General features: G+C 51.5%; 6 protein-coding genes across 6 annotated transcripts; 3 read left to right on the top strand and 3 right to left on the bottom strand.

The window, feature by feature from the left end:
- Positions 1–919: 919 nt before the first annotated feature.
- PMZ80_006497 (uncharacterized protein) lies at positions 920–3,736 on the top strand (the record flags this gene model as incomplete). The annotated part of the gene is made up of 1 exon (XM_064874910.1): positions 920–3,736. The coding sequence occupies one exon, from the start codon at positions 920–922 to the stop codon at positions 3,734–3,736; it is 2,817 nt and encodes a 938-aa protein (XP_064729310.1).
- Positions 3,737–3,932: 196 nt separating this feature from the next.
- Positions 3,933–5,846, top strand: HTS1 (Cytoplasmic and mitochondrial histidine tRNA synthetase; the record flags this gene model as incomplete). Its single annotated transcript, XM_064874909.1, has 2 exons — positions 3,933–3,939; positions 4,123–5,846. The coding sequence occupies 2 exons, from the start codon at positions 3,933–3,935 to the stop codon at positions 5,844–5,846; spliced, it is 1,731 nt and encodes a 576-aa protein (XP_064729309.1).
- Positions 5,847–6,039: 193 nt separating this feature from the next.
- PMZ80_006495 (uncharacterized protein) lies at positions 6,040–7,347 on the bottom strand (the record flags this gene model as incomplete). The annotated part of the gene is made up of 1 exon (XM_064874908.1): positions 6,040–7,347. One exon carries the CDS (start codon positions 7,345–7,347, stop codon positions 6,040–6,042), a length of 1,308 nt encoding a protein of 435 aa, XP_064729308.1.
- Positions 7,348–8,765: 1,418 nt separating this feature from the next.
- On the top strand, positions 8,766–11,792 carry PMZ80_006494 (uncharacterized protein; the record flags this gene model as incomplete). Its single annotated transcript, XM_064874907.1, has 1 exon — positions 8,766–11,792. The coding sequence occupies one exon, from the start codon at positions 8,766–8,768 to the stop codon at positions 11,790–11,792; it is 3,027 nt and encodes a 1,008-aa protein (XP_064729307.1).
- A 985-nt stretch (positions 11,793–12,777) lies between these two features.
- Positions 12,778–15,480, bottom strand: PMZ80_006493 (uncharacterized protein; the record flags this gene model as incomplete). The annotated part of the gene is made up of 2 exons (XM_064874906.1): positions 12,778–13,117; positions 13,196–15,480. The coding sequence occupies 2 exons, from the start codon at positions 15,478–15,480 to the stop codon at positions 12,778–12,780; spliced, it is 2,625 nt and encodes an 874-aa protein (XP_064729306.1).
- Positions 15,481–17,432: 1,952 nt separating this feature from the next.
- On the bottom strand, positions 17,433–18,164 carry PMZ80_006492 (uncharacterized protein; the record flags this gene model as incomplete). The annotated part of the gene is made up of 1 exon (XM_064874905.1): positions 17,433–18,164. One exon carries the CDS (start codon positions 18,162–18,164, stop codon positions 17,433–17,435), a length of 732 nt encoding a protein of 243 aa, XP_064729305.1.
- Positions 18,165–18,525: the final 361 nt, after the last annotated feature.

The raw sequence follows: 18,525 nt of genomic DNA, 5'->3' as shown, positions 1-18,525 counted from the left end.
CACCGTGCCTGAGTAATTTATAACGGAAAAGACTCGGAACAGTCCCGTTGCTAACGGTATACTCCATAGTCTGGTGACAGAGGCATGTTGTGATTCATGCTTCACCGCGTCGGCTCAAAATTTCTGACTGCTGAAATGATACGATTGGTAGATCATCTGTGATCGACATGAAGATTGGAGCAAGCTGAGCCCAAGCATCCCCAGAGACTTTTCTCAAAGCAAGTCATTGGCCGGTCCCGCCTTGCTCAGCAGACCTTTTTCCACGAAGAGGACAAACGTGAAACCCATGTTTGCTGCATAGTGCCGTGGTAAAGACAGCGCATGCTTTGCATGCTTGTCGAGGCAGCAGTGTCTGCCATTGCTGAACAGGCCGCCATATCCAAGGCGACAGGCATTGTAGACGGCTTCAGGCTACAGTAATAGGTCTTTTCTTACGGGCGAGCCGAGAATGATTTGATGATCCGGCGGTCTGATAGAAGAAAGGCAATTGAACAGTTAGAGTGGTGCTTCCGCCAGGCCGTGATGTACTGATGACAGAGCCTGCAAGTCCTGCAATTGGTATCACAAACCGGGCAAGCCTGTAAGCTAGCCATGACTAGCACTATTTGGCTCTAGGGTTTGCCCCCTTCGTGTGCACTAAGCATTCATTTTCAAGAGCTAAAAGCAAGATCGACGTCTGAAAGCCGGCTGCGATAATTGTGGTACTAGCAGCAATAATGCACACTACCACCAGCCTAAGTTTCTACGCTTCCCACCTGTGACTTTAACCATTTCTCGCATCTACCGCAATTATCAACGCCCTTCGACTCTCCCTCCTCCGCGATCGCCGAAACAATCATTAAACCTCTTCCAGTCTGCTTGATGACTCAGGTGTCCTCAAGCTGACTGGAAATTGGTATAGAACAGTGACCGCAACTTCATGCCACGAAACCCCGCCGCAAAGAAAGGTCACCACAACAACCGGCACGAGAATGGCCTTGTAGGCCCTGGAAAGCGTGTATCAAGGCAGAAATCGAATGGTCAACTGAATGGAATCGCGAAGTCCTCCTCAACCGCCGACGAGCCTCTCCCAACGTCGTCCCATGTGCAATATACCGACGGTCAACCAGTCTCTGTTTCTACCGGTATAGACCTTGAGGCGAATCCCGACGCGTCTGCAAGCACTGAAGAGCTGCGCTGGAGAAAGAGAGGCTCCGAGTCGTCTAGCGATGGTCATGATCATAAATGGGACAACGTGAATGGCCCGACCTCAATGGCTTCGACGAAGCGGGCGGATCTCGTACCATCGAAGACCAAGGGCATACAGGACTTGAGCGCAATGCAGATTGCTTCGACTATCCTCACCTCAAACCCTGCTGGCGACACCATTTCTCTCTTGATTGTGTTGTTGGCACTGCCTTCGATGGTCTTGACGATTGTGCAAGCGCTGTTCGCTTCGCTGACACTGATGCCTCCGTCTGGTGGTGTCTCGCCCGTCTCCTTCTTGTCCCTCTTCGATGTCTTTCAAGGTTCTGCTGGTTCGCCTTCCCTCGGTACAATGGCCGTGGTCGACGTGATATGTTTCGCTTTATGGGTTTGTCTATGGAACTGGGCACAAAATTTCGCCCTCGACCTGGCTCAAATCCAGATTGCGATTACGCTCGGCAGTGGCAACTATGGGAAGAGTGGTAGTGTCAATTCAGTCTGTCTGCTACTTGTGCTTCTGCTACATTCAGCACGTAGCTCAGGCTTACGGTACCTGGTCCACACGAAACTTCTCCATCCGAGCATCATGAGTCACCCTCGGGTTACGGCATTCACTAGGTACCTTCCGGACGAGTCCAACTTTGGCAACGGTCCTGGTCCCCCCTCTAAGATTAGGAGTCTTTTCGCGGTGCACATCATCAGCCAAGCTTTGATGGCATTCGTTCGTCGGCGAGTTGCAGGCACCTCAACATCAACCAAAACCAAGCGTCTGGATTCTGAAAGCCTGCTCAGCACAAACAATACTCTCGACTCCACAGCTCAAGACTCACTTTTCAACACTGCCGCTGCACCTGGCTCCGACCAGATCCCGCCATCAACGCCGCCGATCAAGGAATCGAAAGACAAAGCACAGAACGCCAAGAAACGTCGTCGTCAAGCGAACCAGGTGAGAAGCCGCCAACCGTTCTGGGCCGCCCTTGCTAGCACGAAAGTGCATGTTCTTAGAGAGGTCGAGCACAACAAAGACAAGGCTGTATCAAGTGGTACGCCAGACAACCCAGCTCGTGGTGAACCGAACGATTGCATTTGGATAACAAGCGTAGAACCTTCTACCATCAAATTCGAGGCGGGAGATTGTGGTCTTGCCGAAAGTGGTCATGATTCAAAGTCAGCAGGAAACTCGGAACCATTTTATGTTCGCATCAACAACGCACGATGGCATTCAGTCGACATGGACTATGTTGATGAGGATGTTTACGGGAATGACTTCCCTACCAGATGGTCTGGCAGCATTGGAGGCTTGGCGCCCGATTGCAACTATGTCTGTTCTTTCCGCCGACGTGAAGGTGATGGAGAGATTGCTTCGATCATGGTTAGGACGCCTCCACATGTTGATAGAGATCAGCCGAATGCTACAGCACCCATGCCTGCACGCCAATCTGCAAGACCAAACTCTCCTACTACGACTTTGAAGACTTCCATACAGACAGCCGAGCGCTCGCGCGAAGATGCCAACAACCGACGCAACAAGGTTCGCCGAAACCACCGAAGCGCACTCGCCAAGTTAGATCGTGAAATCGAAGCATTACAGAACAAGCTCAGATCTGGCAGCGATGACAATAAGCAGCGACAGAAACTTCTACAAGCGGAACGCAACGCCCGACAGCACGAGGAGGCGATCAGTGCTTTGAGTCAACAACTTGATCAGCTTGAGACTATTCCTGAGGATGAGACTGTTGAATATGGAAAGAAGAAAGCAGCCTACGACGAGCGTAACCGACATCTAATGGAAGCAAATGATTCGTTGGCCAATGTCAAGTCCGAGACGAAGAACGAGCTCTCGTGCATCGAAAACGACCTTACAGGGACTATTGCTCGCAAGGATAGGCTCACGGCTAGAAACACCAAGTTAGCAGCTGAACAAGATCGTCTCACGGAAGCCAACATCCAGAATCTCAGTGAGAAAGAACGCAAGGCGGTTGAGTCATCAGCACGCGAACGAGACCAGCAACGACAAACAGCAGACTGGCGGCGCAGAATCGAAGACCTGAATGCTCAATTGGCTACCGTCAAGGTCCAGACTGAAAGCGTCTTCCGCGAGATCGAGGAGGCATTCGCAAGAACAAGTGGACCTCTAACGCCTGAAGGGGAGTTGCCTGGTACCACTCTCGGCGGCTCACGAGGCTTTCTATTCGGCAATATGCAACCATCAACATTCGTTCCAGACCCCAACGCCTCACCGTTCCAGTACTCGGCGAAAAATGCCCCTGTCAACGCTCGACGTCCTCGCTCTAGTACAAACCAATCAGCAGGTGGGATAAGCCACATGTCAGGTGACTTCGACGATGCCGATCCAATCCCTCCGATGCCGAGTAACATGGACTTCGACAGCGGTTTCGCAGCGAACGGTCGTCAAGGCAGTGGTTCAAGTCGCGGCAAGAACAACCATAGTCCTGCGACAGCTGGGGTGATTGGTGGTGGTCTACGTAGCCCTCATAGAGGTTCTCATAGTCCTGGTCAGCTTGGGATGCAATCGACAAGTACCTGGTAGCGGCGGATGAAGCTGTGGCAAGGGAGAAGCGCAAGCGTGGTAGATAGGTCAAATGACAATCGTTCTCTATATTATCTGATACCAGATGTTCCCTGCCGTGGTGAAGATCTATCTCATGATGCCTTCGGGACTAAATCACGAGTATTGATGCCTTAGGCTTAAGCGGCACGTGTTTGTTCCTGCATGAGATCTCCAAATGGCAGGTGCGGGACGGACATACAATTCACGAATAGAGTCATTGACAACAAAAAGTTGCAGCCCACTATCTTCATTTATGAGTCTCTTCTTACGCTCATTTTGCACTCTTTCTGCTGGACAGACCACCAGGCTTGTCAAGACTACGCCGAGACTGAACCTCTTTCCACCTGCAAACTTCACTATAGCAGCACGATATTCCAGCACCAGTGTTCTCCCCACGACCTCAGATATGGCCAAGGACAAGGGCAATAAGCAGCAGCTCAAGAACCCGAAAGGAACAAGAGACTGGCACGGCGAAGACGTCGATCTCCTCGATGACATCCTAACACAAATACAGCGGGTCTTCAGAAAACATGCAGCGAAGAAATTAGATACACCTGTGTTTGAACTGCAAGAAGTGCTCAAGGGCAAATATGGCGAGGACAGTAAACTCATCTACGATGTCGCGGATCAAGGCGGCGAGCTGCTCTCGCTGCGGTACGATCTTACAGTTCCGTTCGCACGATGGCTGGCTATGAACCCCAACATCGACACGTACAAGCGCTTTGCACTGGCGAAGGTATACAGGAGAGATCAGCCTGCGATTGCTAAGGGTCGAATGAGGGAGTTCTGGCAGTGTGATATTGATTTTGCGGGACCGAGTGATCCTATGGCTATGGATAGTGAGGTGATTGGGATTATTGTTAAGGTGTTTGAGGGTTTGGAGTGGAAGGGACAGTTTACGATTAAAATCAATGATCGGAGGATACTTGATGGGCTGTTTGAGGTTTGTGGTGTGCCTGCGGATAAGATTCGGACGATTTCGAGTGCGGTGGACAAGCTGGATAAGATGCCCTGGGCTGAGGTGCGGAAGGAGATGGTTGAGCAGAAGGGACTGGAGGCTGAGGTGGCAGATCGGATAGAGAAGTATGTGACTATGAAGGGTGGGAAGGGTGATTCGCAGACGGCGGTGGAATTGCTGGAGAAGCTCAAGGGCGACGAGGCGATGATGGCTAATGCGAAGGCAAAAGATGGGATAACGCAGTTTGAGAAGCTATTGGGGTACCTCAAGTCTTGGGGTGCGCTCGATGTGATCTCTTTCGATCTATCGTTAGCAAGAGGTCTGGATTACTACACGGGCGTCATCTACGAGATCATTACAGAAGGTTCGCGGCCTCCGACCCTAGAGAAAGGCGAAAAGGTGGCAGATGAGAAGAAGAAGACGGAAAAGAAGGCCAAGAAGGTTGGAGACGAGGACGAAGACCGCTCAGATGATCCCACGGTGGGTGTAGGATCTGTGGCAGCAGGAGGCCGGTACGATAACTTAGTCGGCCGCTTCAGAGACAAGGCTGAAGTGCCTTGTGTAGGTGTATCGTTTGGTGTCGACAGAATCCTCAGCATAACCAAGAAGAGACTGGAACAGGGCCAGAAATTCAGCTACATCTCGTCAAAGTCAACAGATGTGTATGTAATGGCATTCGGTGGTAAAGAGTTCGATGGCGCCCTGCAGGAACGCATGGCGATAGCAAATCAGTTGGTGGATGCGGGCTTCACGGCTGAGTACACATACAAGGAGAAGCCAAAGCTGCCGGCTCAGTTCAAGAAGGCTGAGCAATGCGGTGCACCGATCGGTATTATCCTAGGCCAGGACGAGATCAAGGAGGGTAAGTGCAAGATCAAGGTCATGGGTTTACCTGATGGTGATCCGAGAAAGGAAGGCGTCATGATAGATCAGAAAGACCTTATCACCGAGGTGCGGAAGACGCTGGCGGAGGAGAGGGTAAGGACAGCTATTGAGGAGCGTTCTCTAGGCAAGGCCGGCCAGATGGATGCCAATGCCACAAAGACCAGCATCGAAGAGCTACAAGCGGCCATCGACAAGCTTAAGGTGGGCGAAGTGGCAGAGATTGGTGGCCAGAAATATTCAGCTTAAGCTCAAATGATGTGTTGATATTAGTACCTGTGTTGAGCAGCTGAATGAGCACAAAACTATCAAGATACCCCTCGAACTATACGAGAAATGATCAAAAGATCACCTCCTCAAAGCTCACACTTCTGATGATTCAGCAAAGCTCGAGCCAGCACAAGTCCGAGCGCCAACATTTATGTTGCAGTTGCGTACAATCTCAATGCTTCTTCTTTCCATCCCTTCTTCGCTCACCCTGCCGCTCACCATAGCCGCCGTAACTCTCGCCAGGCATTATCGAAGTTGTGTTTCCTTCAGATCTCCCACTGGCAGCAACACTACCAGGTACACCGCGCTCTGATCTGGCTGATGGCTTTATCCACCCACTTGCCTCAGATCGGTCGTACTTGCTTCTGCCACTAGTACCACTTTGTCGACTGGCACCGCTTTGTTGACTCCTGCCAGCATGACTCTCCCTCCGACTTCCACTGCGAGCACTCCCACCCCGACTCTCAGGCACATACGACCCAGGCAAATAAATCGTTCCACGATCGGTAGCCTGACTCCTCCCACTTCTACTTCCGACACCACTCCTCGATCCCTCCTCCAACACAAATCTCTCGCGTGGCCTACTGTTCCCGACAACCGACATCTCACCCTCCACCAAATAAGCCCCATTTCCACAGCAGCCCCCAGCGTATTCATGCCCCGTCCTCCTCTCGTGACATCGCTCCATCTCCCTCCAACACGCATTCATTTCCGCCGGATTCCCACCGTTCGCGCCAAGCCCGAAGTTATGACGGCAGTCCATGCAGCCCAGTGTCTCGACGCAGCGCGCCATTATCGTGAAAATTTCCTGCCCCTCCCTGGACCGTTCCTGCGGGCGCGTACTCGTTGGGTCGGCTAATGAGTCACTAAAAGACTTGAGATAGTAATTCAGTTGGGCGCGGACTGTCCATCCTGCCATGTCAGGTGTGGCGTAGGGGTTGGGTTGTATTGTGAGTGGTCCCCAGTGGGGACTTCCGACGTTTGTGCAGTTTATGCCTCTCGAGCGTAGGGTGTTTATCGCGTCTAGTTTCTGGTGCACACGGTCGGCGTCGTAGGGGACTATGTCGATCATGTGTTTTGCTAGGTGGAGGGCGGTGGCGCGGTTGGATTGGTGGGAGGGGTCATTTGGGTCGATGGTGCAGGTGCAGAGGTTTGTTGGGGGGCCAGAGAGGATTGGGCCGGTGATTGGGGGGCCGAATTGTGGCTGGGAGTGGGTGGTGGGATGATGGGAGGGGGCGCGGGTGTGTGAGGATTGGGGTGGATGAGGATAGGAGTGTTGGGTTGAAGATGAACGTTGGGAGGAGGCATGTGAGCTGGCTTGAGAGTGGTGCGATGGTCGACGGGGGGAAGCGTGAGAGGTGGCATGGGAGTGGTGTGTTGAGGGTCGCGCTGAGTATGGTGGTAGCGGCGTTGGGTGCTGCTGGTGCGAGCTTGTCCTGCTTCCTGGAGCTCGGTCGGTTGGGAGGTAGACTATGGACATCTTGAGTCCTTTGCTTGAATACTGCTTGAAATTGATTTGTATAAGGTTCGTCGAGATGAAATGTCAAGATGCTATGGAAGAGAGCTGAGACTGAGAGATTCAAGAAGTTGTAGGGGAGAAAACCATTAGTCTACGTATGGCTGCTTCCTTTGGAGCACAGATGACAATATCCCATTGAGGACAAGGTGATAGGGCGTGCTAGTCACCGAAGCAGGCAGTCGTGATTCTCTTAAACGTGGCGTGATCCGTAGTAGGCTCTTCTTCGTCAACTGTTCTCTGTGGCTGCCGAACGAAGCTTTTGGAGTCTATATAGCGGTGTTTTATGTGCTATTCATGTAGCTATCAAGCCGTGTACTGCTGTGTGCACAGTGTCGTATATGTATTTGCTAGCGTCATAGTGAGCATCTCTGTTGGTGACAAACCTACTTGCAGGTAGAATGCCCATACCAGATGTATCATCGAAGGCATTCCACCTGGCTCGCGACTGCCGTTTTGTGCTAGGATAGCAGACATCGTAGCAGGGAGCGACAATGCGTCAGCTGGCTGATAAGTGAGATACTTCGTGGCTTTCTGAGGCAGTTGGAGTAGCTCGAGTAGCTGCCGTGTACGCAGCACGTCCTCCCGTCTGCTATCGCGAGCTACGCCCAGAGACTGCTGAAGGAAGGTCTGGGCCTTTGTCATAAAATGTGAAGCCGCCTTCAATGTTTAGCAGTGCAGATTAGTTATGGGATAAATCCTGTTATTATTCAAAGAACGATGGCAGGAAATATGATGTCAAACATGAAATACACGTTGAACGGTTCTTGAAAACAGCGCACCTAAATGCCTGAACTGCCTGGTTATCTTGCTATGAAGTTTCGAAGAGGGGGCGCGTCGCTTTGACGATGAAGAGCTTGATACAATGGGGGTAGGAGACAGGAGACAGGGTGTTGCGGTTGGTAGGTAGTCATACGGAGTAGCGAACGCGACTTCTCCAGTTAGTGGAGCGGCGACCATCGCGTCGACATACTTTCGGTTTGTCAGGCATGGTTCGTTGACTCAAACAGGATATGGATGTTTGCTGTCCTCGTCGACCAGCTCTATGCTACGTACTGGGATGCGGTTCATCGTTGACGGAGATGGGAGCAGCCTGCGCCTCCCAGGTCGGGATTGACCTATCACGACCCTGCATCGCGCCCGCATGAGGTTGAATTGCGGACTCTGCCTTGCGCCTGCCGCATATCCTGATCAAAACTGCGGCTGAAGGCTTTGGTGGATTTGAGGTCGACTCATACCTGTGATTTTATACTGAAGAGTGGCTGTGGAGGACTCAGCATTCTTGCGACCTCATGTTTTGAGGTTTCGTTGTTTCACTGCCATGAGCGAAAGCCCCCAACCGCGAAGGACATTACGCAGAATTCAATAATGCTCACCATGCGATGGCCGAGTCGCAGCCCAAAAGACGAAGACTGAGCCATGAATTCGAAGACGAGCCAGCCAGATATACTCAGGGAGGCCATTATGGCAACACTACAGTCGCAGGCCATGCTAGGGTTCTTCTTGGGAACGACAACAGTGTGCATCATCACTACAGCCACAGCACCGGTGACGCCGCTTCAGTCGCCAGTGCAGATGATCTGAAAACGCTGATCAGTTCTCTCACATTCGATAGATGGGACGACCGAATCAAGAATGTCTACAAACCAATACCCGGGACATGCACCTGGCTGCCCAAACATGAGTACTTCAAAGCCTGGATCGATAGTTCTAAGCTAGACGAACACAACGGCTTTCTCTGGATAAAGGGTCATCCAGGATGCGGGAAGTCCACAATAATGAAAAATGCTGTTGATTACATCAGAAAGAGAAGGACAGAGTACGGAACTGTGATCTCGTACTTCTTCAACGCACGCGCGACGGAAGAGCTTGAGAAATCAAGCCTAGGCCTATATCGTTCCTTAACATATCAGCTCCTCGCTGCATTTCCCGCGCTTGGACAACGCTTCCGAGAAACGTTTGCATCCAAGTTGCGAGGGCAGTTTATGTTTGAGTGGAATGCGGTTGAGCTGCAGAATTTCATTATTGACGCTGTCCAGAGCCTGCAGAGCCCGCTGTGCATCTTTATAGATGCTCTGGATGAAGGACAGGCATCTGACATCAGGCTGATGATTGAATACCTGCAAGATCTGGCAAGTCATGCACGAGCATCTGGTACCATGTTCAGAATTTGTTTATCGAGCCGTCACTTCCCTCATATTACGATTGGCCAGGGCCTCTCCTTCGATGTTGAGCATCTCTGCGAGCATGACGCAGACATAACCTTCTACATCAAAACGAAGCTTAAGGTGGATGAGCCTGCACAAATGTCAAGCCTCCGTGAACAAATAGAGCAAAAGTCGGCCGGAATCTTCCTGTGGGTGGTACTTGTAGTTGGAATGCTTAACCAGATTCACGATCTCGGTGAGGGTTACAATGCAATGAAAAAATGTCTGAAACAAGTACCAGAAAACCTGGAAGGACTCTTCACAGACATACTGGTTAAGAACAGGACAGACCTCGCTACTTGCTTGGTACTTCTGCGGTGGGTGTTGTATGGTACACGACAACTTACACCCCTTGAGCTCTACACAGGCATCCAACACGCCAAAGTATCGTCAACAATTAGCGATTGGCGCTGTTGTATTCTCCATCCACACGAAATCAATCTGCCTAGATACATCCTCAACCATTCATGGGGCCTGGTCGAGGTCACCGCAACAGAGCCCCCAACCGTGCAGTTCATACACGAAACCGTACGAGAATTCTTCCTGGGCACGAAGTGGTCTCCTCAATTGGAGGAATTGTTCTCGCTCATTCAACCTGGCCCTTCGCATGAGAATCTGAAACGTGCTTGCCTCGACTGCATTTCCAGCGTTTCAGCGGACACGTCCGATATACACGAAGCTCGGCTGGTGCCGGATGCGGAAAACGCCGACTGCGTCTTGGTTGAATACTCCACCGCCAGTCTGCTGAAGCACGTGGATGCCGCTCAAGCCAATGGTGTATTGCAGAACGATTTCTGCCAGAGCCTACTTGTGCCTAATGGTGCAGATTGGCGCAAGTATCTGCTATGCCGAAACCGCTTTGAAAAACACAAAACGCGCAAATACGGGAGCGATGTACAGCTGCTCTATGTTGCCGCAGAACAAGGATTACCGTACTTGGCAAATGTCCTGATCGAATCTGGCATCGATGTGAACACAACTGGTGGTCGGTACAGTAACGCCTTGCAAGCCACTTGCCACTTTGGCCACGCGGAAATTGCTGAATGTCTCATCGCTGGCGGCGCGAACGTCAACGCTGCGGGTGGTGAGCATAAGCATGCCCTGGTTGCAGCACTCTTGAAAAAGAACTTTGCTATAGCTGAATTGCTCATCAACAAGGGCGCTATACTTGATGGTCGGCTCATGGACAAGACTCTGAAGATCCTGGTTGATCGTAAGGTTGCGCAAGGTGTGGAGATGCTATTAAGTCTGTATTCCTACGCGGCTGTGTTCGATTACACAAGGCGTAATGCCGTGGTGATGGAGGCATGTGCACAACTACTATTTGGTTTCGACTTAGTCGCTGCATGGCTTGGCCACGAAGTGCTTTGGCAGATATTCAGTGATATACATGCCGTCTTCTCTAAGCATGGGTATCCAATCGGTGCGCCTCATATCGCTGCTGCCGCAATTGGGCGTAAAGAATGTCTGGAACTCTTGCTCGAGGCAAGTGCGGACGTGGACCAGCGGACCGGGATGTACGGGGTAGCTTTGCAGGCTGCGGTAGAAAATGGCCACATCGATATCATGGCCCTCGTGATTGCTCGTGGTGCTGACGTCAACGCCCAGAATCGGGTAGACGTTGCTGATCGAACCTGGAACAATGCGATTCATGCAGCATGTTTCGAGGGCGATCTCGAGGCTGTGGAACTGCTGTTAGATCACAATGCAGATGTGAATCTCAGAGATTTCTCAGGACTAACTCCTTTGTATCATGCATGTGGTCTTCATTTTAGAAATCTTGAAATCCCAACTCTCCTTCTCACGCGCGGCGCAGAGATCAATGCGACAGGCGCACATCTCGGAACTGCACTTTGTGCTGCGTGCAACCACGACAACCCTGGAAGAGTCCATTTAGTCAAAGTTTTGCTCGAACATGGGGCAGATATCTTCCTTGAAGGACACCTCGGATGTGCACTGGTCGTGGCTGCAAGAAACAGTTCATACGAAGTTGTGCAAATGTTGGCTGTCGAAGCGAGGAAACAAGATGTGGACAGGAGTCGTCTCAGGTCGGTCTTTGAGAACGCCATAAGGGCAGCAGAAGAGAAATTGAGGCCTGGACCCAAGAACCAGGAAGTGGTCAATCTACTACGAGAGCATTTGAGGGCGATATCGTCACTGTCCATAGATAGCCTACTTCTCACGTCGAGCAGTACTGGTTGACAGCACGAATACATGATGCTATAGATGAAGGGCACTCAGCCTGGAAATCAGTCCAGCCTTATGTGCTATCCCTCGTTCCGCATCCCATGGCAAACTCCCTTATTCACCCCAGCCTCTTCACCGTCTTCAGGTTCTCCTCCCGCGCCCGTGCTACCAGAACACCAGAATAGAGCACAAACATTGTCCCGCTACCAGCGCAGACCACGAGGTTTTACTACGGCCAACGCGACGAGCATGCCCTGCAACGTCTGACGCGAACGGTCACACAATGAGTTACCAACCACGCTCGCATTATTCAGAATAGCCTTGAGTACTCTAGACTCAAGCTGGCACCCTGCTGCAGAGTGACCTCAAAGCCTGGCGTCACATTCTCCTGCTCCAGTGAGAATCTGCCAATCGAGGCCCTGAACGGCGGAACAACGACCCCAAGCCGTTCTCGCCATGAGTGGTATGTAAAAGACTTGTGGAACGAATTCGGCGGCAGTGACGCGTGAAGAGTCTATGGAGAAGCTGGGGGTGTAGTGAGGCGGCAGGCAAGTTGGGTCATCGCGGTGATGATGTGGAGTAGTCCGTATTGTTGGACGGACGAAGATGTCTATAGCGTGTATTCTCTCTCGACACTCTTGTGGTGCAATTTTGGGTGCCGCGCTAGGCTGGGCGCGCGCATATGTGAGTGTGTCGCTATGCATTTGTTCAATGGGTCGATGAGGAGGAGTGCTGAGCCTTGAGCAGGGGCTATGTATTAACCTGTTGTCGCCGTTATCCTGCTGTATACATCATATGGAGGGCGTGTGCCCGTGCAGTGCTGAAAAAGAGACACTAGCAATCAGGTGCGGCTTTGTCATTCTATAAAGAGGAAGTGGGCTGGTCGCTGGTTGTTAGGGCTACAAGGCGTAGAGCCATCTTGTAGGCTTGATTTGAGCTATGTACTATTGGTTCACCACCCCTGCGACATGGGATCATGGAATGTCGTGTTCTAAATCTTTCAAGCTCCAGACGCCGGATTAGCTCTAGGTTCGCAGGTATATTTCGACGCATAGGCATTTATATCCCATGGTATGTACTCTGTGTCCTTGGGTAAGATCAACCCGCGTTCCTCCAGCATTTCGAGCACGTCGCCTTGTTCGTTGGTTTTGGAGACGGCTTTCAATCTTCGGGCTAGCTCATGTTCGTAATCGTCATGGGTCCCTTCGCAATCGTCGTGTACTCCACCAAGAATCAGACTCTTAACTTCATCATTAGGCTCGATTCCCTCCCAGCTGTCATGGTCGCCAACGCGAACCATGACATTGTGGATGTTCGTGACAGCTGTGCTTATCTGGTTTCTAACTCTCGATATCAGCTGATTCATGTCGAACAACACAATGAATGCACCTGAGTAGGAGGATATTAGAGAGACTTACATCAGCTTCGGCCAGTAAAGGTCTGTAACAATCTGCTCACAACTGCCCACTAGCTCCTGTAAGACTGAATAGAGCTTGCCTACATGCACATCCATGGAATATAGTAGTCTTCCTACAATCTGTAGAGGCTTGAGGAGCAGAGGTGCAGATGAATGGTCCACGATCGTGACTTGTATAACGGTGCTGTCAGGGATGACGTTAATCGCCGCCGGCATGACCCAATCCATGAGTGATACAAGATACAGAGGTTCCCACACCATAAATTCCAACATTGTGCGAACCAAGAGACTTAACGGCGGACAGACCATCATGCGTCGGCAATGTCCTTCCCCATCCTTCTGTACGGTGATGGAGACAACTTGTTTGCCTACCAAATCTGAGCCGTAGTTGATCAAATGTTTGACAAATTGCACCCAACCACGTGCTGAATCCGAGTCGACAAGGACGTGATACTTGCTGCTCACAAAGGAGTAGGCTAGAAGGCGGCCAAGGTAGGAACTGCTAAGCTCCCTGTCTTTTATGAACGTTTTAGCACATTCAAAGGCTCCGTGTAGAATCATGAGGGATGTGAAATCGTGGGCATTGGAGTCTGTTCTGTATCTCAGCTCATCGGTCCCCAAAGATGACGCTGGGTAGTCGTAGCGCGTTAAAGTTTCGTATGCCCGGTCGATCCAGCATAAGGTTTCGAGGGGTACAGGAAGCTGATGAGCCCCATCCCAGTATGCAAGCCAGTCGGACATTTCTAGAGCGTCAAGGACGTTGGGCGGCACCGAATCTTGTATCAGCGGAACCATATATGCCATGAGTCGCGATTGATGTATATAAGCCATGTCCTTGTTTGGCAAGGCGACAATGGATCTTCCATATTCAGTCTCGAAGAGGAAGTCACGAACAGTGCGATGCAAGAACGCAATTCTGGTGGTTGCTGAAGGAGTCCTCTCAATCTGCCCTTTAGGGGCAGCTTCAAGCAGGAGAAGACCTCCTGTTCTGACCATCAGCTTGCGCTCTATCTGAGAGCACTTCTGTTTCAGGAGGCTGCTTGGGAAAGGCGCTGCTTTATCTCGAAAGTGTCGCTGAAGAGGCTCGTCCATTATCACCGCCAGCTCTAGAGTAGTCAAGGAGCCTATGTATGGCGCGCAATTGAAGAAAATCGCCGCTTCCACACGATGGTTGGCATTACAGTTCTCGTGCCGGCGCCAGATATGCTCATAGAGCTCCTGCATGCCCTTCGGCAGTTCGAGAAGACGTTCTTTCAACGTACGTATATCATCCATACCACTAAAGCCCTCTGACAACGAGTGCAGTGCATACTTGACCCAAAGGAAAACGCCTTCCGCTTGCTGCCTGATGACCTCTAAAATCTCGTCAGTCTCAGTCTTAGTGAGGTCGGCGCAGTAAAAATCGAATTCGGCCTGCAAGACGTCTCCGGCAAATCTCTTAATATCCCAATATGTCAGGTCCTGCAATCTTAGCGTTTTCGCTATGGGAGAGAGCTGTGGCAGCCACAGCGTGGGTCGTGAAGAGACGCAAATTTTGACATTGTTGACGCATTTCAGCTTGTGGATGAATTTCACAAGACGAATAGGACGTTCGGCTTCGTCAAATTCATCTAGACCATCGATGAACACAAGAGTAGGTATTGGTACTGCCTGCAGAGCACCGAGTAGACAAGATTCGAGCGCAACGTCTGACCAGTCTGCAAGAGATCTCTTACTGCGGTGTTCATTGGTTTCCAGCACAAAATTGATATCAGCGACAGAAGAGCACTCGACGAGCTGGAATAGAAGGCATGCAAGAAGTCCTCTGTAGCTTCGTTGCAGCAAGCTACCAGCTAGCCAGAGGAAGTGGCACAGAACCAGTGGCGGTGTAGTGTCTAGCCCTGACAGGAGTGTCGTTGTCCGTTCATGATTGCATATGAATTTCATGAGTGTGCTCTTTCCCGACCCGGCTTTGCCCTCGATCAAGTATATCTCTTGACCACTCTGTAGCCAGTCCGTAAAGCTGTCCCATTTGTTCTCAGTGCTCTCCTCGAAGATCCATTGGAATGTCTCGCTATGGGACTCGGCTATGGAATTCAATCGAGCATTCATTTTTGAAAACCGCAATGATTCGAGGAGCCGCTGATGGTGGTCAACAATGGTGACATGACTGGGCAGATGGACATCGTAGCGATCGCCGAGCTGTGCTGTCCCATACACATTTATGTCACCGTACGTATGGCCTAGCACTTGTTGCTGTGGGCCAAAGCCACGGTCGATGGGCACGAGAGCGCTCACATCGTCCATCACTCATTGAACAGTCGATGGGATCCCCAGGATGGTAATACGACTGCGGCCAGCTGAACGCAAATACTGGCGGCGCCGAGCGTATACAACAGCTTTGCCAGCTTGGTCGTGCAAGAAGAAGCGTGCCATCTTCACAGCGGACCACAGCTATCGTTCAGCCTGATTCGAGTGACTGTAGACTGCGCATCACAGAATGCGAGGGGTTTGCATGATTGACGAGTGGACTCGCTTATCGATAAGGCCGCAAGGCATCAATGCTAAGCAACTGCTCTGCGGCAGCGACCCGAGCACCACGAAGGTTTCTTCCGATCATATTGTCAGCTCATTTGAAGAACCATCTTATCATCAACAAATCTCTGATACGACTGCAGCTGGCTCAATGGTGCATGGCGAAGGACTTCAAGGCTGTTTCAGGACGGATTCTCGGTGCTGTGACCATTCATGCAGTGCTAAATGTGGCTTTCTTCAGCACGACCGCTGATCCATACAAGTCTCTTCATCTTTGGCGGCCCCTTCCACCTCAAAGCGATCATGATCTATCTGTCCAGTGCACATGTCTAGTCCCACTGGATCCTCCATTAGGCCTCGAGTGAGCCACTCCTCCCCTACTACCATGCCGAGTACTACCATGTCCGCCATGGCTCCTGCTTCCATTCACATAGGTATCACTTCTCCGTCCTCCGTTATACGACCCGAGGTGGCAGGTCATGACATTAATATTGATCGTCGCGTTCTGACCATGTCTACACCCATGCCCTAGAGCCAGATAGGTGAGCGGTGGAACAACGAGAGCTTGACCATGACACACGAAACAGTTCGTCCGTGGTCTTGGTGTATGGGAGCTGCCGTTCCTCTGTCCTTCCTGTGGAGGTTGAGCGCTACCAGGCTGGGTGGCTTGACCACCGCGAGAGCTGGGGACGACGGCTCTTGTGCCGTTTGCGGCGCTTGGTACTAAGGACGACGATGCGCGAGAGGATGGTATAAGAGAGTTTGGTGGCTGGTTTGATGGTGTGGCAGAGGATGCTGCGCGAGATGCTGCTGCATGGTTCGATACGGGGTGAGACGATGGTACGCGCGACGACGGCGCATGAGAGGACGGCGCGACTGTCGATTGTCTGGGAGCAGATCGATGACCACTGTCGCTACCGCTACCGTTGACGCTGGGGTGTGATCGTTCAGTGCTCGATGGTGCTCGCAATGTTCGTGAGCGAGTGGCGCCTGAAATTCCATTGAGAGTGTTGGAGGCCATGATGATTGTGGTCGTGTGAGGAAGTGATATCTTGATTGAGGCTTCTGTGTCGAGGTATGTATGTTTCAGAAGATGGAAGGTCCAATGAGTACTACAGATATATGCTTGGTCTGTCTATGGAGGAGATGAGGAGAACCACAAAGCTGGTAAGAAACTGGAAGGAGTATTTAGAGACCGACTGACGCGAGCTGCTGGTGTTAGGACTCTGGGGTGATACATATACTTGCTATGCCCTGGTATGGCTAGGTATCACCGTATGGTTCAGTGCTTACGGGCCGCGGCGGCCAATAGAGTCACAGAACATTCGCTTCGTATATAATGTGCTGCTGGTGTACTCAAGCACAAACCCCTTTCGAGACTGCGCAGCATAGCATTCTTGCCGCTAGTGATATTGTACATTGCGTTTACTGGATCTGGTTGCATCAGCTGATCGTCCAAACGGCAGGGACGGTCGACCGGACAGAGGAAAGAAGGGACGACAGTGCACAGTCGGACACGTAGAAGAAACGATGGTTGCTGAAACGATGGTTGCTGAAACGATGGTGCTTTTCTGTGTTCTAGCTACAACGTAGACCTGCCCGACGCTACTATGAGATTGATGGTGTTCGAACAGCACAAGAGCTATTCAGATGTTGACTCCTATTTACTCCACGCTAACATTTCGAGTTTCCCACGACTGCTGGGATCGCTCAGCAGTCAGCAATTAGCGGCCGATTGTCCGCTCAATAGCAATCGGACCAGACCAATCAAGGTATGTCGCCTCTGCACCCCGAGGCGTTCGCTGCAGACGCACGTCGTCAGTGCGATGGTAGCGTCCATCGCCGCCCAAATACTCCAAGTGAGCGCGCCGCTCGACTGCACGAGGCCCGCGACGGTCGACGTATGTAAGATCTGCCGGGATAGTTGCATTTCTTGGGGCATGGCGTCGACCAGGCCAGTCGACCACCAAAGGCACTCTGTGTCTGCTAGCAGATCTAGGTCGATCTCGGGCCCTCGGTGCGTGAACGACTCTCTCGGGCCGAGAACTGACCGAGCGTGTTCTAGCTCTGGAGTCGCAGCAGTCGCAGGATCCATGATCACCACCTCTCAATCGAGGGCGTGCCGATCTTACGTGTGACTCCACCATCCTCTCCAGCTCTTTGGAATTAGTGCCATCAGTCATGCCGACTTTGCGCTCGTTCTTGAAGGCCGCGAAAGTGACGCTTGTGTTTCTCGGGATGTCGTGCTCGACGCAGAGACCGGGTAGATCGTCCTTCTTGACCTTGACAAATGCTACCGAAGGGGTAGAGTGCTCTTCGCACAGGGACTCGAAGATCGCTAGCATGGCACGAGTGTTGACGTCGGAGCATTTGTAGAACATGGCAAAGACCATGGAATAGTCTCTGAGGGTGTCGCGAAAGTAGGGGCCGCTGGACATCTGGACTGGTCTAGACATCTTGTTGGGATTTCTGGGAACGGTAACAGTAAAGAGCGTCAAATATTCTTGGATGGTAGAGATCGTGCTTAGTAGGATTGCAATGGGTGTAGTTTGGATGAGATGGGAGGAGGTTCGTTGTGGACGAACGCAATATCAAGGCAAGCCAACATGGTGCCAACAGTGACACTGGTGTAGATACTCATGGTCATAGCCTCAAGGCGTATGCTCATGAATGTGAGGCTTTGTGCGTGAAAAGCTGGGATATCATCAGAACAAAGCCTGTTGCCCGTGGCTAAACAGATGTCAGGTAGAGATGCCGGGAGGAAGCAACACGAGAATCGCCATGAGGTAGCTGTCGACCGTGAACATAACATCTCAC

This window comes from Knufia obscura, assembly GCF_036327395.1.
Source record: "Knufia obscura strain CCFEE 5817 isolate CBS 148926 chromosome Unknown scaffold_7, whole genome shotgun sequence".
NCBI lineage: Eukaryota > Fungi > Ascomycota > Eurotiomycetes > Chaetothyriales > Trichomeriaceae > Knufia > Knufia obscura.
Note: the sequence above shows the minus strand (reverse complement) of the source record. Positions and strands in the feature narration are given on the sequence as shown.